This window comes from Falco punctatus (genome assembly GCF_963210335.1).
Source record: "Falco punctatus genome assembly, chromosome: 8".
NCBI lineage: Eukaryota > Metazoa > Chordata > Aves > Falconiformes > Falconidae > Falco > Falco punctatus.
Window position 1 is genome coordinate 36,973,006 of NC_137588.1, and position 18,134 is coordinate 36,991,139.

The 18,134-nt window shown below is 38.4% G+C and overlaps 1 protein-coding gene across 1 annotated transcript in view; it reads left to right on the forward strand.

The window, feature by feature from the left end:
• Positions 1-18,134, forward strand: part of SPOPL (speckle type BTB/POZ protein like) — a 37,710-nt gene that overhangs the window by 3,966 nt on the left and 15,610 nt on the right. Inside the window, exons 2-4 of the mRNA XM_080399673.1 lie at positions 13,456-13,590; positions 13,751-13,872; positions 14,123-14,274. Of these exons, the coding sequence (XP_080255799.1) occupies positions 13,513-13,590; positions 13,751-13,872; positions 14,123-14,274 (352 nt within the window). The 5' untranslated portion in view covers positions 13,456-13,512. The remainder of the gene's footprint in view (positions 1-13,455; positions 13,591-13,750; positions 13,873-14,122; positions 14,275-18,134) is intronic.

An 18,134-nucleotide genomic window follows, 5' to 3' on the forward strand; every position in this document is an offset into this window, starting at 1 on the left:
GTTATTTCCAGAATTTGGCAGTTGCTTTAGTGAAAAAAGCTGGTTTCTTTTCCATGCTGCTGCTTCAGAGATTCAGGAAGGACTAAGTGATTTCAAAGTGGACTTCACATAAAGTTGACTGCTAGGAGAATGGGGAAAAGAATTTTTTTTTTTTTGTTCTCACCTCTGTAAAAGAAGCTGCTTTATGTACTTGGAACCTTCTTTAAGCATTAGAAATGTCTAGTGTTCTGTCCCTTGATTTCATTGCTACATATATGGAAAGAGGCTGGTAGGTTTTGTGAGTACTTGCAGTATGCTAGTTTACTACTTGTGTGTCTGCGAAGGGCTTTTTTTGAGACATTTTTTTTTTTTTTATTAAACATCAGATCTCGGCTCTATTTGTGAAATGTGATAAGTATGATTTGAAGCTCTAGTTTGATTGTAGTCTTGCTGTAGGATTACTTTGTAATAGACAGCTGCGTAGCCTTTATAATTAGAGGTACCTTACGAGTTGAGTAGTGAACAGTCTGTCAGTTCCATCCACCTTTGTTTCGGTGACATTTGTTCTTTGCACTATATTGTGACTTGACTTCTGAAGTGGTTCAAAGGTGAATTATCATTTGATGTGTAATTTAACTGGTGGCTTTATAGAAAGAAAAAACAGTTGTGTGCCAGGTAGAATGCAACAGAGTAGCTCTTGGCATAGGCAGTGCTGCTGCTGGTGGAGTAAATGTTTCCAGCTGTTGGGAAACTTCCAGAGTTCATGGGGTGGAACCTTTTATTGTTGTACCTGCCTCTGTTATGCAGTGGAGAGGATCACTGGGTGCAACTTGGGAGCCAAACTTTCTCTCAGCCTCCTTCCTGGTTGTTCCTTTAATTTTTATCCCCTCCCAAGAGCTCACTTACCAGTTGGTCAAGTCCCTTGCAAAATCAGTTCATAAGTAGGGTTACAAATGGAGATGAAGGGAATGGGGGGTGGGGTGAAGTGGTGAGTTACACTTGATTTCTTTCAAATGGCTTGTTTTCTTGTTTATTAAATGTTTGGAAAACTAATTAGACTCTAAAAGGGCTTGGGGTTAATTATGTCAGCTGTTGTTTCCTGAAGAACTGAAATTGCACGTAGGTGCAGAACTCATTCCTCTGGTGTCATAATTTCTAGTTCTGTTCCATGTTGACTTTTTTGGAAAACTACTTTCCCCAAAAGTTTTAATTTTCCTGGCTTTCTTTATTCATATTCAGTTTCTAACTGATGGATCTGTTTTCTCCATCAGCGTGGCCTGTAACCTCTGAAGGACAGCTATTTTCAATATATGGAATTTAAGTAAAAAAATCACTGGTTTAAGTTGGAATAAAATCTCAATACAAGTCATTTGTTGCTTTGAGTGCTTAATGTATTAATCTAATGATTCAGATTAGTTAGCTAATAATTTCTTAGAATTCTTCAGAGGAGGCACTTGTTTACTGTCTGCAGCATGTAACACAATAGGGCCCTGAATTACTTAAACTGTAGACATTACCTCAGCAACAAAAGAGCACTCTTTAGTGGTAGTTTTTCTTAAATTTTAAAACAGATGCATTCCTTGTGAACTGAGTTTAATTTCAGTCACTTGTTTACTTATAATTTTACCTTCAGCAGTTTAGATCAGAACTGTTTTGTAATTTAGGTAAAGTGCTTAATATAGTTCAGCTTCTGGGGTGGGGCAGTATGTAATGAAAATATTAAACTTTAACTCCTTTTTATAAGTGTCAAATGTATCAGTGGTCACACTGATATTTACGTATCAAATAGAGTAACTGTTCTTGTAACAGGACAAAATACAGTCCTTCAAACGATATTGTGACTGTGGTGTATGTGAAATCAATTGTAGCAATTACTTGTGTACATCTGGATTTGTGCCTATTTTTAGGTGTTTTTTCACACATTTGGAAAGTTTTGCTTATGGCCTGTATGAACTCATTTAAAGACTTGAATCATATTACTTCAGTTCTTGAAATGTTATACTAGAAACCAAATTGGGTGAAGCTTCTAGCTTCTTTGGGTAGTTTTAAGTTCATATACATTGCTGTACTGACGAAGTCAGTGTGATGATACTCTTGGGTCTGGCACTGTTTGGCATATGTTGTTTCAGAGGAATAGAATGTATGAAATCTAGTTTTGATGTATTTTTTATCTTCCTGTGGAATATATCAAGGTAGATTTTGCTTGTTACTTATGTGCATATAATAAACTTTAAAAATAAAAAATGGCAGCAGAAGGATATTTGTTGCGATGGGTGATATAATTTATAAGAAACTAAAACTATACAGAAGAAGTTTACATCAATACATTTTTGCAAGTTTTGCAAAATACACAGGGCAGGTCATTGATCTGAGGAAAAAGACAGACATTAAATAAATCTAGAAGACTTGAATTAATACTGTTACATCCCATGCGAGGCTTCTGATTAGAGGAGCTCCTGTCTGTCTTACAGCAAAAGATGCCTTATCAGTAATGTTATCCTAAAGTGTGGTTGTTGCCTTGTTTAAAAAAACAAAGAACAAAACAAAAACAAAAAAGGGGAGGGTAGGGGAAGCATGATATATGTAGAAGTGGAAGAGAGGCAGTAGCCTGCTCAAAACCTGTATGTGGGAAACCTTGGAGTTAGTTGCTATGAATAGTTATATTAATAAGATTATCAAGCAAAATAAACTTTTATTCTGTGGTCAGTAGTTTTTAGTATTTTTTCACAGGCCAGGCATAGTTTTTAATGATTTAAATGTCAGTTGTGTTTGGAAATGTGCCTTCCCCTTCAACAACTGTGAGACTCCGCTCACTGAGTGGTGAGAGGAAAAGTATATGGCAGTAGCATCATCAAATCTTTGACACTGAGAAATTATAGCGTCAAAGCCTTCGCAGAGGTTTTCATAGTCACTTGTAAAGATGGTCTCATCACGTGGTGTTAGCTGACTTCTTGATTTCCTGATATTAAATTGCATTTCTTCCTTTTGTTTCTTTTCTGTGAAAGTAATTTTCTGTAGCTGTGCTGCAGGCATTGCACTGTGCTGTGTTTAACGAGGCGGCCTCGTCAGGATGATTCACAGTGGGGTCATGTCTCATGTGGACAGAGGCAAAAAGCAGCAGACTTGCTTCAGCTCTTGGTCTGCCTTGTTTGACAGCATTGAAGGTGAAACCAAATCTGTTTACTTGCCATAGCCAGTGGAGGCCTTTGCAAGTCCAGCTGCGCTAGGGCATCGGCAAAGCAAGGAGGGATGTTTGGTTTATTCAAGTATAGATGTCAGTGGACAATTGCCTGGGCCGGCTGCAGCCCATGCAGCAGCTTTCTGGAGGCATGGTAGTAAGACAGATGCTTGCAGTAGTAGTTTATGGTGTGGTGGTTTGTGGTGTATGGTGCCAGCAAGAAAGAGCTTCTTGAAGGCAGCTGAAGCAGCTTGTGAAAAGTTTGGTGTGATAGAACTTACTGCCTTTTATCAACCCCTGTTGCTTTTGTCAAACAAATCTGCCTAACCGTGCCCAGATTAGCCAGGCCACCCTGACAGCCCTATGCCAGCCTGTTTGCCTTACTGTTGTTTTTAAACCTTAGTAAAACAGTCTGCCTTTAGAGGAACAAACTGGTGGCATAAGGAGTCTGGGCTGAGGAGGGCAAAAAATGGGAGTGAACATCCTGTTCAACAAGGTGTGAGTAAGTTTTTACACATTCACGCCTTGGTAACTAGGGCTTTTTGTAAGGCTGCATTCTTCCTATTGTTTTGAAAATAGTTTTAGGCCTCAGCTCTAACCATCAAAGAGTTTACACAGGTTTTGTCAAGTGAGCAGGTGACAAATTAACGTTCTGGAGCAAGACGGTAGTAGAGGAGCCTGATGTGGAGCTGCACTGTCCCCTGGTCCCTTTCCCTCTCACCCTGAGTAAGCAGTCCAGGATTGCAAATGGAGCAGTGAGTTCTGCAGTCTCAACTGCTGGAGAAACAGTGGGGCTTGGTGTTGCAAAGCAAGAAGTAGTTGTTGCTGAGTAGTCTTTCTTGTGAGGAATGAAATGGTTCCATGGAGATTGAAAGCAATAGAAATCCTTTTAATGATCTAACTAATTTTAGAAAAGTAACACTTGTGAGGAAAAAAATGTGAATACTACTTTTGGTCTCAGGACTTAGTGTTTCTAATCCATAATTTTAAAAGTTTATGGCTGCTGAGTTTGCTCAACCTCTCTGTCTAGAGAGTTAAGAGATACTTTAAAAAATTTCTTTAGTCTTGAGCAAGTAAGACTGTGCTGTAAGTGGGAAAAGTCAGAAACTGCAGAGGTTTGAATTTATTTTGTTATGGAAAAAGGGATCTTAAACAGATTATTTTGAAATTGTTCTTAAGTCCAAAAGTATAAGCAAAACAATATCTGGATGTTTTAAAAACAGTAGAGTAGGAGAAATGGTCTACTTCTCTTTGAACTTAAGAAACTGGTCTTTATTGGACTGAAGTTGGGAGTGGACTCAAGGATTCTTTTGTATCCCTGTGATTCTATGAACTTCTAGGATTTTCTTTTTTACATCTGTGGGTGTGAACCTGTTTAGCTGCAGTCCAAGACTGAGATGTCAAGTTTTGCTTGCCTTAATGGCTTTCGTCAGGTCTTCATCTAGCTATGCTTTCAGAGATTCTTGCTTCATATTCACCAAAGCAAGTGAATATGCAGCTCTACCTCTTGACATACCTGTCTTTCCTTGGATGTTGTCTAATCAGCTCTTGTGGATGAAATTTAATACCCAGTTCACTGAAATTAGTTTAGTTTCAAGACTATTTGGGTGAACTAGCATTGAATGCATTTAGTCCTGGCAGAATTGAGTTTTGCAGTTTGGAAATTGTGTAGGGGTTTTTTTCTCAATCTCCTAGCTTGTAAGTACCAATCTTTTCTTGCACGAAGTATACTACTCTTTTTGACTGGTTTGGTATGAGGCGTAAAACAGGCCTGAGTGAGCTGTGCTTCTGTTTCCATGAAGGTGCAGCTGTGTGCACAAATGTATCCACATTTTGCCATTATAGGTAACAAGGTAACAAATGGATGATCAAATCCCCCACCTGGTAACATCTGTGAGTATGAGCTTTTGGCTGCTGAAAGCAGTTGTACCATTTCAGTGTGAATTTGCCAGGTGATAACAATCTGCAGAGGTTAATAAGGACAGCATCATGCTGCGGTTGCTCCATACAACTTCTCTGCAGCAAAGGAAAGCACTTGTCTCCAGAGAGTATAGTCTACTGCTTTTCACAAACCTTATGAATTTAAAGAGAAAATCAAAACAGAACACACCAAACTCTAAATCTGCTGGGGAAAGATATTTTTTTGTTACAGTTGAAGTCAACTTTCTGTTGGCTGATATGGATGCTTGTTTGATGTGCAAAAACAAAAGCCAAGATTAGCATTTTCAATTTGGTGAACTCTTGATTGTGTGTAACTGAAGTATTTAGGGAAGAAATGTCTTCATTTAATATACTTTCATATGCCAGTGATTTGTTTGAGTAAGAGTAATGGAGTGAAACTAAAGAGGGGAAAAGATCACTTTGGCTGTATACCAGGAAAAAACCCCTACAGCAATAGATTATTCAAATAGAATATCTTTCCAAGAGGAATTGTGGTGGCAATACCCATCTTTTGGGTCCCATAAAACTAGACTGGACAATGAAATTGAAATATGCTGTAAGAAATCTTGCATTTCTTCTGAAGGGAAATGTGTAGGTGACTCTTGTAGGGAATCATCTAGGTTATCTAATAAGGAGCACAATGGGCTTCCTATATTACAGAACAATAATGCGAGGATAGTGCTGAGGGATTTTTATTAATAAGCTCGGCTGATGTAAAGCAGTTACAGTTCAGGCTCTGCTGGGCACTAAGTTTTCTCTCAGCTGAGGTGAAATTCAATTTATTTTTCAAAGGCTTAGGTTTGGAAAGAAAATTCAGAGAAAAGCCTGAAAAGTACATCTACTCAGCTTTACAGTTGTTACAACTAATAGTATAATCTTGCTGATTTTGAGTTGCTGACTTCAGTGTTATCAGTTATAGCTACATCACCATCCTCCTGAAAAGGTGGGTTTTTCACATGTGTTGGGCTTTGCCTTGCTTGGGCTCTTCTGCTGGAGCCACCTTGAGGATGTGCTTTTAAATTCTGGAGTCTTAGCTGCAGCTATTTTGAGATGGCTCTGACCCCAGCTGCCTGCCCCTGTCTCTGCTGGAGTGTATGTCCCTGGAACAGGGGTGATGGGGGATGTATACATAGTTTCTCAGCTGTCACAGTCCAGGGTAATATTTTTTTCTTGCTGATGAGCTGGGGAGAGGGTTATGAGTTGGCTCATGGTGTGGGTGCTGAAGTGTGTGTGTTTCTCCTAGCTGGGCGGTAGCTTCCAGCAGATCTGGGGGATGGCAAGGGTGAGAGCGTGAAGCATGAAGGAACAGCCAGAGCTTATGATTTAAGCCCCAAAGCTGCTTTAGGTTTGTGTAAACTTGGTTGCTGTTGTGTGGTTCCAGAGCAAACATATACTTAAATAAGCATTTCTTAATACTATGTTCTAAAAAACACCCAAACCCTTCCTTTTAACTGTTGCAGACCCTTTGCCGCTTCTTTAAGCGTCATGGGGTTTCCCTGTGCATGGCCCAGCTGCTGTTCCCTTCTGTTTGCCCTGGAAAGGCAGCATTTTGTATGTTGGAAGTACTACAAATAATGTAAAATGTAGTATGTCCTTAACCTGTAGGTTCTCTAACGTAGGAGAGGTAGATATGGCTGCAGTTGTTTAAGTATTAATAATACTGTCCACTCAAATGTTGCAGTGATAGATAGGGATTAAAATCAGTAAATACTAAACACTGTATTTAAATTTTCTAGATATATCTTGAGTCTGTTTTCAGAGAAGCAAATGATGATATACTGAACAAATTGGAAACTGCCTAAGCTTAATAGACCTTTCAAATGTCTGTTACTGTGTTGTGTATCATCTAGCAGAAAACTTAGTTTAATAGTTACCTATATAGGAAATATGCAGCAACTCTTTCAAAAAGATCAATTGTGAAGAGATGCAGATCGTGCAAATTAAGAAAACAATCCTACCTTTTAGAAAGTTCAGACTTTTTTCTACTTACTAGTAGAAATCTTACGCATTTTGCCAAGCATAATTGGCTTACAAGACAAATTCTTAAACAGAAGAAGATGGTAAATTTCTCTCTTCAACTGGATGTTTTTTTTAAGTCGGAGATTCAATGAAGAAGGTAATGTCTCTTCTGTGGATTTGAGCAGCATTCAAGCCATAGGAGTTTCATGCTATTGGATAAGCATGACCAGCGATGATGGGTGGCTGTTACACAGATCTTGCGTGACCAAGGAGAAAGGGGCATGGCTTTCCTGGCTCTCAGACAGTTTGGCCTTCCTAAGTTGATGCTACCTACAACTGTGTGTCACCTGGAACATTGCTTCAGATGGGGTGGATGCAAAAATAACTGTCTTGGGCCTTAAAATGTCTTTCACTTCAGACTTAATTATTTTGGTTTGTTTGTTTTCCTCCATCTTCAGCTTCATAAATGTGTTATTCTCACTTACCCAAAAGTGATTTGTCTCAGTAATTTAGAAAGCCAAACTGATTCCTTGAATAAAAACCAATGATATGTAGTATTATGTATAATACTTATTACATGGTTTTATATAAGTAATACGTACTTTATTCACTGGTGATCATTTAATGAGAGGAATGAAATCACTGTCTCTAACTAGAGATGTTTATATTGAGCAGGTTTTTGGAGGCTAATTTTGAGTGGTAGACCTACTCACTTTAGATTTATATATTTTTTTAAAACCCAGAGTTTTGGCTGTAGATTTAGACAAACTATATTTAGTTTCTGAATTACGTATTTACTAGGAATATAAAGTTGGCAGAACAGGGTGTTATTTGCCAGTCAGCATTTGGAAAGTGATCTTTTATTTCAGCCAGTGATGAAATATCGATACTTCCAGAGGAAAAAAAGTTGATTCATAACAGCTTTGCATTTCTTGAAGTTGTTCAGCCCTGTTCAGGACAAGACTGTCACCATTCAAATGGAATATGACATGCATGTGGGATTTGTTGGTCTGGGCATTTGTTAGGCTTTCCTTAGAGACAGCTAAATAGTATTAATATTGTTCACTCTTACTAAGTTTCTTTTCCATTAACTATTAAATGCTTGAAGTGGTTTGTTGGATAGAGATGTTTGATGTTTCAGCCAGGACAGGCTCTGTACTCTCTTTCTGGGGCATTGTGGAAACTGTGCTGTCACGGTTTGGAAGTGCACCGTGACGTTACTGTTAAATGTTGCTTTGTCATTCAGGTTCTGGACAGGATGTGAGAAGTCTGCACCGCACCAGGCTCCTGTTTAGTTATAGCGTGTGATCAGGTGTTGGAAGACCTATCATGTGCCAGAATATGGACAACCTGGGAGGGAAAAACTGATCCTGGAGGTTCAAGCCACAGGAAGAAGGGATAGAAAAGGGTCAGCAGGAACTGATCATCCAGTTCACAATGTTCTGTCTTGCTCTTGAGGGGGTCACTGATTTGCTTGGTGAACTGATCTGTGGGTTAGGTTCTGGCAGTCTGGATTTGACTTGCAGGGTGTGTTGTATACCCTGCAGAAGACCATTCGTTTAGCCATTCCTGCCAGTAATTTGTTGACTGTAATACCTTACTGAAATACAAAGATAAAACATGGCTGTGGTCACTGGCTAACATGCACACCTGCTTATATGCACCTGTTACATTATTATTACTCTGAAAGAACTGTTACGATATAGTTGTTACACCAAGCTTCTGCTCTTAGATGTGAAAACTGGCAAAAGATCATACTAACACTTCGGGTGATTCTTCAAATAGGTTTATGGAGTGTTTTGCAGGTTTATTATTGGGGGAGTAGAAAATGCCTGTTTGTGTGTTCATATGCATATGGTACTACTTTAATGAGCTAGCTATTTTTTCAGTGAAAAAGTTGAGGTGATTCCAACACAAGATGTAAGACTGGGAATATGTCCTTGTCTAGCTCTAAGAGGTTGAAAAGTATCTAGAATAATGTTGTCAAACATTTGGTTTCTGGGAAGGGAAACAATATGATGAAATTCACATGTTACATTGATGTGTGAAGTAGCTTTGAATATTAAGATATCTTAAAGTTAAGAAAATAGAGAGCTGATACAGCTTTTGATGAAATTCAGTGTAAATACGTTTTATGTGGGCTAGCCCATGCTTTCTTTACAGTCTATCTGCAGGTAGTGGTAATCAACTTCAGATGGCTTGAAGTTTACCACAAGTATTTGTTTGACTAGGAGAGTACTTCAGTTGATTCCTAAATGTACTTTAAAAAAAAAAAAAAAAATGTTATCTCTGCCTCTTGCCCATTACTGCTCTGCAAGTAGTACTCAACTCTGTGAAGATCCTGATTTAAGAGACTGGTCTGTTTGGCAGAGTGATTAGCAGGTGAAACCAATATGTTCCTTAAGAGATCTGTAGAAGTAGTGATAAGCTCATCATGTTTGGAGTCTGGGAGTACTGGTTAGGTAAAATACCTTTGAGCTTTTCTTCTGTCTTTTGAAGTAAGACAATGAAAGCAAACTTGCAGAGAGTAAAATCATCACTGACTGCTGCACCACATTCAGTATGGGTATTTCACTTCATTGAAAGAATCAAACAAACAACAAAGGTACTTAACACCCTTTAAAAATAATCTCATTTCCCTTTTGAAAGCCAGAAACTTCTTTTGCCTCATCCATTAAAACTTGTTTTACTGTTCCCAGTGCATGTTTCCTCTGATGGTCAGTGACTTCTGCCTGGCAAAGTGGCCACACTGACTGGTTTGTTAAGCCATGTCCAGACAGGTATGGCTGTGCCTGAAAACTCTGAGGTGTTGCAGGATAATGTTCCATCACCTCTGCTGCTTTGTTCATGATAGCCTGTGGAGGAATAAATGCAGGTTCTAGCATGAAAATCGTCCCTCTAAGTTATTTTGTCCTGCAGATAACAGGCCTGTCTTCCTGCTTTTGATTTAATTCTGCCCAGTCATTCTCCAACTGGTTTTGTGAACTGCAGCTCCCTCTGTTCCCAACCATTTGATCTAATAGGCTGTGATGAGGGTTTGATGCTTGAAAAACCTTTTTGTCAGAGCTGATGACAGCGGCTACTTGGTGATTCATAAACATTTTCTCCAAAGTAGTATTTAGTTTTCTCCCTAAACAGAGCACAGTACATAGAACCAAGGGTGAGTGTGCAGCTGCGTCTGTCTTCTCACCTTCAGTCTACCCTTGCGAGGTCCACTTGGCCCTGGCAGCCGTCAGTGGCCGCAGGAAGCAGGCAGGGCATGCAGTGGCCCACTCGGGCTGGGTGTCAGGCCGGGGGCTTCCTTCCTCATATACCTGTGTACTTCAGGATAGCATCTTTGAAGCTTGTGTTCTTTCACCTTGTAGTTTTGGTAAATATTCCCGTGTCCCCACCCAAATCCCGATTAATGGATTAAGTGAGGGGTGGGAAGCAGTACTGCTAAACTGCTTCCCTGCTGTTCTCTGTCTTTTGCTATATGTCTGAGCAGAGCATCTAATGCTTTGTTTATTCATTCTTCATTGTTCAGTTTGCTGTTGGTTGGTTTCTTGCTTTTTAAAAAAATATGCATCCAGACATATTAAAAAATAAAAAGGACTGTTCCTCAACACAGGCTTCCAGTATGATATCAAGTATTTAAAGTTACTGCTTTTCTCCCAGTTTTCTCAATCTAAAAATTTGATTGGTTTAGTAAATTCATGCCAAAAAGAGTGAGGTATAAATCTGCTCCTCAAAGGTGTGTCAAGAGCTCATGAAAATCAGTTGTCTGGTCCTAATGCTGTAATGGCAAACTTTACAAAAAGCTGAAGCTGTTCAGAAGGATCTGAAAAGTATACTTGTGTAAAATCATGGCTTCTGTCAGAATCTGAGATAAAAGCCATGCAGCAGGTGGAAGCAGCCTCAGAAGTACAAATGCCCTGGGTAGAACAGGTACAGAGACAAGTCAACAGATGGACCTGAAAATAACTACCTTTGCTTAGAGTTAAATTCTTAGTGAATCAAACTGATTTTTAGCTGTGAGACGGGGGGAGCAGCTGACTACAGGTAGTTGGCCTAAGGTCACCGGACACTTTCTGAAGAGGATACTATACAGCAGTTATTTGCAGCCTTTTTCTGTTTAGAGGCCCCTTCAGAGCAAACTTGGCTTGGATCTGCTGTTCCTTCATAGTTACCAGGAGCTGACTGCTCTAATGGACTGAAAGAACCAGGGAACAGGTTAGAGGTGAGACAGTTTTGTGCATCTCATGCAAATGATAGAATAAGGAGTGGGCTGTATTTCTTGGTTTTCACTTTGGAGAACTGAAGAAGAGCAAACAGGTTCAGTAAGGCTGAGGTAAGCTGTTCCAACACTTCCAGGATATGGTTCTATGTACAGTCCATCATGTGTTTGGGAAACAGCTTCAGTTGTTATCATTGAACAGGATATGCTTCCAGAAATAATGGTAATATAAGTACTAATATTTGCTTTATAAAAGATGGATGTTCACAGGTATCCTTCCTAGGAATTTTACTCAGGGTGGTTCTGTACAGAGAATTAAAACAAACTGTGATCTTGTAAACCAAATTCATGTAAAGACAGCTTCCACAATCCATGTGATTCCTACTTAAAAAAAACACAGGGCAAACAAGTTCCATTATCTTCAAATGTAGAGTGATTGTTTGTTACTAGTTTTCATTTATGGAAAGTACTAATTAAGTATTGAATATTGCCATAAATGATTACAAGTTTCATTTGGGAAAAGTTACTTAGGAGAGACAGCTGAAGTGTATTTGTGATTACACTTTCATGTCCCAATGATCCATATCTTGAAGGAGAACTTATTCAATGATTTTTTTTTTATCTTGTCATAGTAGATCTGCTAATAAATCTGTTAAGGGGTTTGATTGTATAGCATCTGTGTTCTCATCTGATAAAAACTGAGAAATACTTTTATTTTCAAGGTTTTATACTTTTGTGATTCAGAGCAGTTCCCATGTCAGCAGGCTTTAATGTGGAAGGGCTAATTCATATTGCGAGTGAGAAACCTACCAGAAAGGCAGGAGGGAAAGCATCTACCAAGGATCATAGCAAGTCACAGAAAAATTGTCCTTTCCATAGGAATAATAAACTTGTTCACATAGTCACTGAGTTGCATGTGGTCTTGCAGTGCTGTCTTACCAATGTTTGCATAAAACCTTGTTCCTACATGTTCCCTATCCTGAAGGCAGAGTTCCAACATGATTAGTGATGTGCAATCATATCTTCTGTGTAGGACAATTTAACGCTGTTCTATCAGAAGTAAAAAGACCTATATAGTGAAACACTCGGATGTTGCAGGGAGATTGTAGTTTTCTGATGTCACTTTAGTGATAGCAGGAGATGTTTAAAGAAAGTTTCTGTACTAGGAGAAAACGTTGCCTGACAGGAGCAATTGTGACTTTCATCTGGTTTGATCAGGGTTCGTTTCACTTTTTAAGCAACTTAATGGAGCTGCTTAAGTGATAAGCTGTGCTCCTGGGAGGAACCTGTCTAAAGGTGACAGCAAACCCTCCCTAAAGGAGAGTCAGCCCAGTAACCTAGAGCTACCCTCTGACAGGCCCACCTTCTTTCACTAGCTATGTGCAAAGGCTAGTGTGAGTAGGCTGGCTAATTTCGTGTCTTAGCTGGATGCGATTAATCTGGGCATGTGACTCAGTTTCTGATGGGCAGGAGAAATTGTAGTGCTGTTAAGTGATAATAGCCCATAAAGCCATTTTGCCATTAAAAAGTTCTTCAGAGCTGGTGAGTTGACTTAAACTGTTTTTCAGCTTTGTGCTTCAACAGGAAACAGGCACACAGTTGTGGTGATTTATAGTTCTTCAGTTGAATCTGTTGGTGTTGAAGATGCAAGGCAGCCGAAAGATGTGTGAAGAAAATACTACTTCAAATGCAAATTTCTTACCCTCCCTTGAGAAATCCCAGGGTTGTTTGAATGTATTCTACTCCCAGGTGCCTAGGTGCTCTTTTAGGACTGAATTATGCCTGTGTGGGCAACTAATACCTTGGTACTAATAACTGAGTGCTTACAAGGCGCTAGTTACTCTTCAAATCAAAGAAGATTCTGAAGAAAGTTATAACATGACTGGAGCGATCAAGGTGGTGATTTGCAAAGGTGATGTTGAATTAATGTCTTTAGTGGTATTGTACGATGCATAAGCGCTTGCTTTTATAAAGTGTTGCATGAAGATTCAGCCTGCAGATTTTTAGTACAAGTGGTCATTAATGTGTGACACCTAGCCTGTCTAAATAGCAAAGGCATCGTCCTGTTTTCAAGTTTAATTTTCAGATGCATCGTTTAGTAAACACAGTAATATGGATATGAAAATATTTTTCACCTCACACTTAAAAAGGATGAACAAAATATATTAATTACTTTTTTTAGGAGAATTACTGAAGTTTGAATTGCTATCTTGATACTATAAACCTGCAATAAGTGGCAATGTCAAGGGTTCCTACCCCACCTCCTCCTGGGGAGATGTCCAGTGGACCTGTGGCTGAAAGCTGGTGTTACACACAGGTAATCTGCATAAATTCTAATGGCTTTATTTTTTTAGTCAATTATAATTTTTAAAAAAATAGCTAAAATTGAGTTGTGCTTATAGTCCAACTAGTTCTCATATTTAATGCTTTGATATGTAAGTTAAATTTTAATGACTTTTTCTACATTTTTTGTTCAGGTTAAAGTAGTAAAATTTTCCTACATGTGGACCATTAATAACTTCAGTTTTTGTCGAGAAGAAATGGGTGAAGTTTTAAAGAGCTCTACCTTTTCATCAGGGCCAAATGACAAAATGAAGTGGTAAGGTCTTTATTCTAGCAACTGCTTTGTTTGTTTTTCACTCACAAAAGCTGGAAAGTTAAATTGCAAACAAATATTAAAACTCAGACATTATTGAAGTTTTGCAATAGGTATGGGTTTGTTCTAATTTCCAAGTTTCAATAGTCCTAACTGAAACATTCGTTTCAATAGCATGTATCATTGGATCTTATAAAAATATTTCTGAATTTGTTCTGGGTAAAATTTAAAGTACAATTTCTGTTTCTTTCAGGTGCCTGAGAGTGAATCCAAAGGGATTAGATGATGAAAGTAAAGACTACCTGTCATTATATTTGCTTTTAGTCAGTTGTCCAAAAAGTGAAGTCAGAGCAAAATTCAAATTTTCCCTGCTGAATGCAAAAAGAGAAGAAACAAAAGCAATGGGTAAGGGAATCTTAATGTATTTCATGTGGATTTGTAAGAATATCCCAAAGAAAATCTGCATTGTAATTTTTTTCAGTTGCAAACAGAAATTAGTATTGAGATAAACTTTAAAATATCTTTTTTTTATATCCTTTTAGAAACTTAATTAAAAGCCTTGTTCACGTTTCATACATTTCTGATCACTGAGCGATGTTAATTCTATCCTGAGCAGTATAAATTACAGTGCATTATTAACTGCTGTCACTCCAGATTCTTGTCACTTAGCATTTCTAGCAGATTATTCCTGCTTCCTGTTAGTACGGGTGTATTTTCTTGTTTCTAGCTACAGTGGAAGTAAGTGTTTGATTTCCATAATTAATTAGGATAAACATGCAGGGTTGTTGGGTTTTTTTAGACACTCCTTTACAATGTTTTGGTCTATTTAATCTGATTTACACTGTAATCAGCTCAAAAACATGAGTGATGTACCCAAGGAATTAGAAGACTTTGAACTAACTGGTAGCTTGATTTAATTGCCTTCTTGATATGAAAAATGTATGGCTCTTAGTTTCAAACTTGTAAGCACCACCTTCATTGGAAACACATTTTTGGGAAAGCTGGAATCATCATGAAAACACATAATGCTGGTCTGCACCAAGTTTTTGCTGTTGCTAGTCCTTTATAAGAAGAATCTGTGTACCTTTCTTCCCTCCTCCTACTCCAGGACTTAAAAGATCTTACAGGGTCTGTTCTGTTGCAAGTTCTGAATTTCTTGGAGACATCTGCAGATCTCCACTACTCATACCCAAAGTTCATGCTACTTTCTCCTTACATAAATAGGCCCACTTGTAATCTTTGCAGTAAATCCACAAAACTGAGTTCAAATAAAAATTAAATAATTGGACTTCTCAGGCGGAAAGTAAATTAAAGAAACTGCACTCTGTATATCCTTTTCTGCTGATGGAGCTGCTTGCTTCAGCCCATGCAAATCACCTGGTTCTGGAGCTTATATGAACAAAGGTACACTTCTATACATTTGGTGGATCATGGCTTTTGGCTTTGAGATAGTATTCCAGTCCACTACTGGACTGGTGTATGTAATGAAGTGAAACGGCAGTGTGTGCATCAAAAAATATTTTGAGATAATCACAGTATCACAGAATTATTGAGGTTGCAAGGGACCTCTGGAGGCTGCCCAGTCCAAACCCCGTGCTGAAAGCAGGTCGGTTAGAGTAGTTTGCTTAGGATCTGTCATGCTTTGAATATCTGCGAGGATGGAGGCTCCAGAACTTATCTGGGCAACCTGTTCTATACTTCTGACTGTCTTTTGCCTTAGGGGTTTATTGCTGACTCTTGTTCATTTGCTGTCTGCTAGGACCCCAACTGCCAGTCACCTGTTTCTTCCTGATCAGCAGGTCTAGCAGCAGACACCAAACATGATATTGCTTGCATGGAGCTGCCCTCTAATCCCGACCCATAAACTCTCAACTGGTTTATCTGTTGCAAGTAGAGCTCTGTGCATTCCTGCAGTTGTCGTGGAAGGGGTAGCTCCCTTCCCTCACCTTCCTGGCATGGCTTCCCTAAAGAGCTTGTACCTGTCCACTGCAGCACTGCGGTCACTTGAGCCATCCCACCGTGTCTCTGTGAGGCCAGGGAGATTGTATCCCTGCAGCTGCACTCAGACCTATAGTTCCTTCTGTTTCTTCCTCATGCTGTATACATGAGTTTACAGGCATTTCGGAGAGGCACTCCTGAAGAGTATTTGCCAAGTGTTACCTTAAATGCTAAAAATCATAAGGTCTTAAAACACCAAAATCCAGTGGGTAGATGCATCTTCAGCTTTTGCAATAGTAGCTGTCCTGTATTTGGCACAACAGGAACATTAAACATCTTTTCGTTTGGGGAAATTACCAACAGAAATCTTGTTTCTTGGGCTTCCCAGCCATTTGCCATCTGCTTCTGGAGATGCTGTGTTTTTATTTATACAGTATAATGATGCCTGACTTAAGATGTCCTTTGTAAATTGATAATTCATGCATAGACAACTGCTTCAAGTGGTGAAGCTGTGTATAAAACAGGTAACAAACTAACATTTTAACATTATTAGAAGGAAAATATGTGTAGGCTTTTATGCTGCTTTATTTTTGTGGTTTTGTGTACTGAAATTACTACTGATCACCTAATTTCAGAGCGTTCGCACTGGTTGTTGCTGATACAGTAAAATCAAAGACTGCAGAATAAAGAATTGGGCTGAATATAGAGAACACATTTTTGAACCTTTTTAAAATGGTTTTATTTTTTCATTCTATTTCTTAAGGTGTGTGAGTTTTTGGCAAGTTGGTAAAAATGTGAAAACACTAATCCAGATGCCAAAAAAACCTAAACAATATATATATATTTTAAATTAAAAAAATGTGAACAGTATTTTACATTTGTTCTGTTGCCCTCAAAGCCCACACTGCACTTCAGTAAGTGCATTTTAGCTTTGCTTCTGTGCTCTGCATCGTTTTTTTTGTTTGAATATGTGAGTGTAATAAGGTGACAAGGGTAGAGACACCTCATGCATTCTCCGTTCCTGGGTGGTGGTTCATTGTGTTAAACCCACCCACCCCCAGTCAAAACCTGTACAACATTTTGCTTAATTCTAGTGAAAAACTTACGAATATCATTTTTCCAGCTATTGGCAGTGAGGACAACGTATTATACATGTAACATACACAGTGTGTTGCATGGTCAAGTCTGTTTCAGTGATGCTACCAGTTTATCTAGTGTAGAGAATACACTTTCCTGATGCCTAATTTGGGCATTGTAGAAGGAATGATATTTTTAATATGTTCTGTAATGAAAAATACTTGGCTTTTATAACATACTTTGGACTTTAACTTCTAATTTGCTCTCCAGAGGTCTAAAGTATCTATACAGCAAATGAAATGGTGACATCTTTCTCGCCCAGCTTTTTTGGAATGAAAGGAAAGCTCCATCTTAGAGAACTCTTCTTGAAATTACCCGCCCTCCCCTCCAGTCTTATTTCAGAAGTATTCTTGCTCTCTTCATTTTGAAGACTCTTTCTTAAACATAATTCAGAGTATGATTTATTCTACCTACATTCTCAAAGCTATTCCCAAATAACTTCTTTCCCATGTTTTAGTTCCATGTAAAAGTATATGGTGTTCTTTACTGTGGTTCGGTTTGTGGAACAAGTGGCCACCTTTCAGTGGACCTGCCATGTAAAACAGCTAATCTTACTGAATTAGTTGTGTTTGCACTAATACGACCTTGGGGAACCCTTTGTGGGCTATGAACCTTAGAGCTGGAAGAAAAGGGTTGTGTGATCACATCAAATCTGATGGATTAAAAAAAAATTCTCCTAACTATGGTTAAAAGGTAAATATAAATATCTTTCTATGGCCAAAAAAAAATAGTTTATGTGAAAGCTTTTATTTCTGTTTTGCTTTTTTAATGCTTTTACTGTATTTCAAAATAATTTCAACCTGTGAAACAAGATTTTCTGTTTCAAGAAGAAGTCAAAACAGATTATGACAACTGCAGAAGTGTTGTCAGAATGCATTTGTGATGACAAACTCATTGTAATGGTACTTCCCTGTGAACAATTTCTGTTTTGACACATTGGCATTCTTAAACACCAACTGAAAAACTCCTCTCTTGCTGGATAGTGCCTAAGATAACATTTAAGGAGATGATATAGTCTGAATTGCAAATTGTGCTCTACTGTCAAGTGTTCTATGAAATAACACCATTACAACATTTTAAAAAGTTTTAATTTTGTGGGGTTTCTAAGAGTGTGACACATGATCCAAATGTGTTAAATTGATTCATTTCTTGATTAACACTTAGCCTTAATATAGACTTTAGGTGGTGTT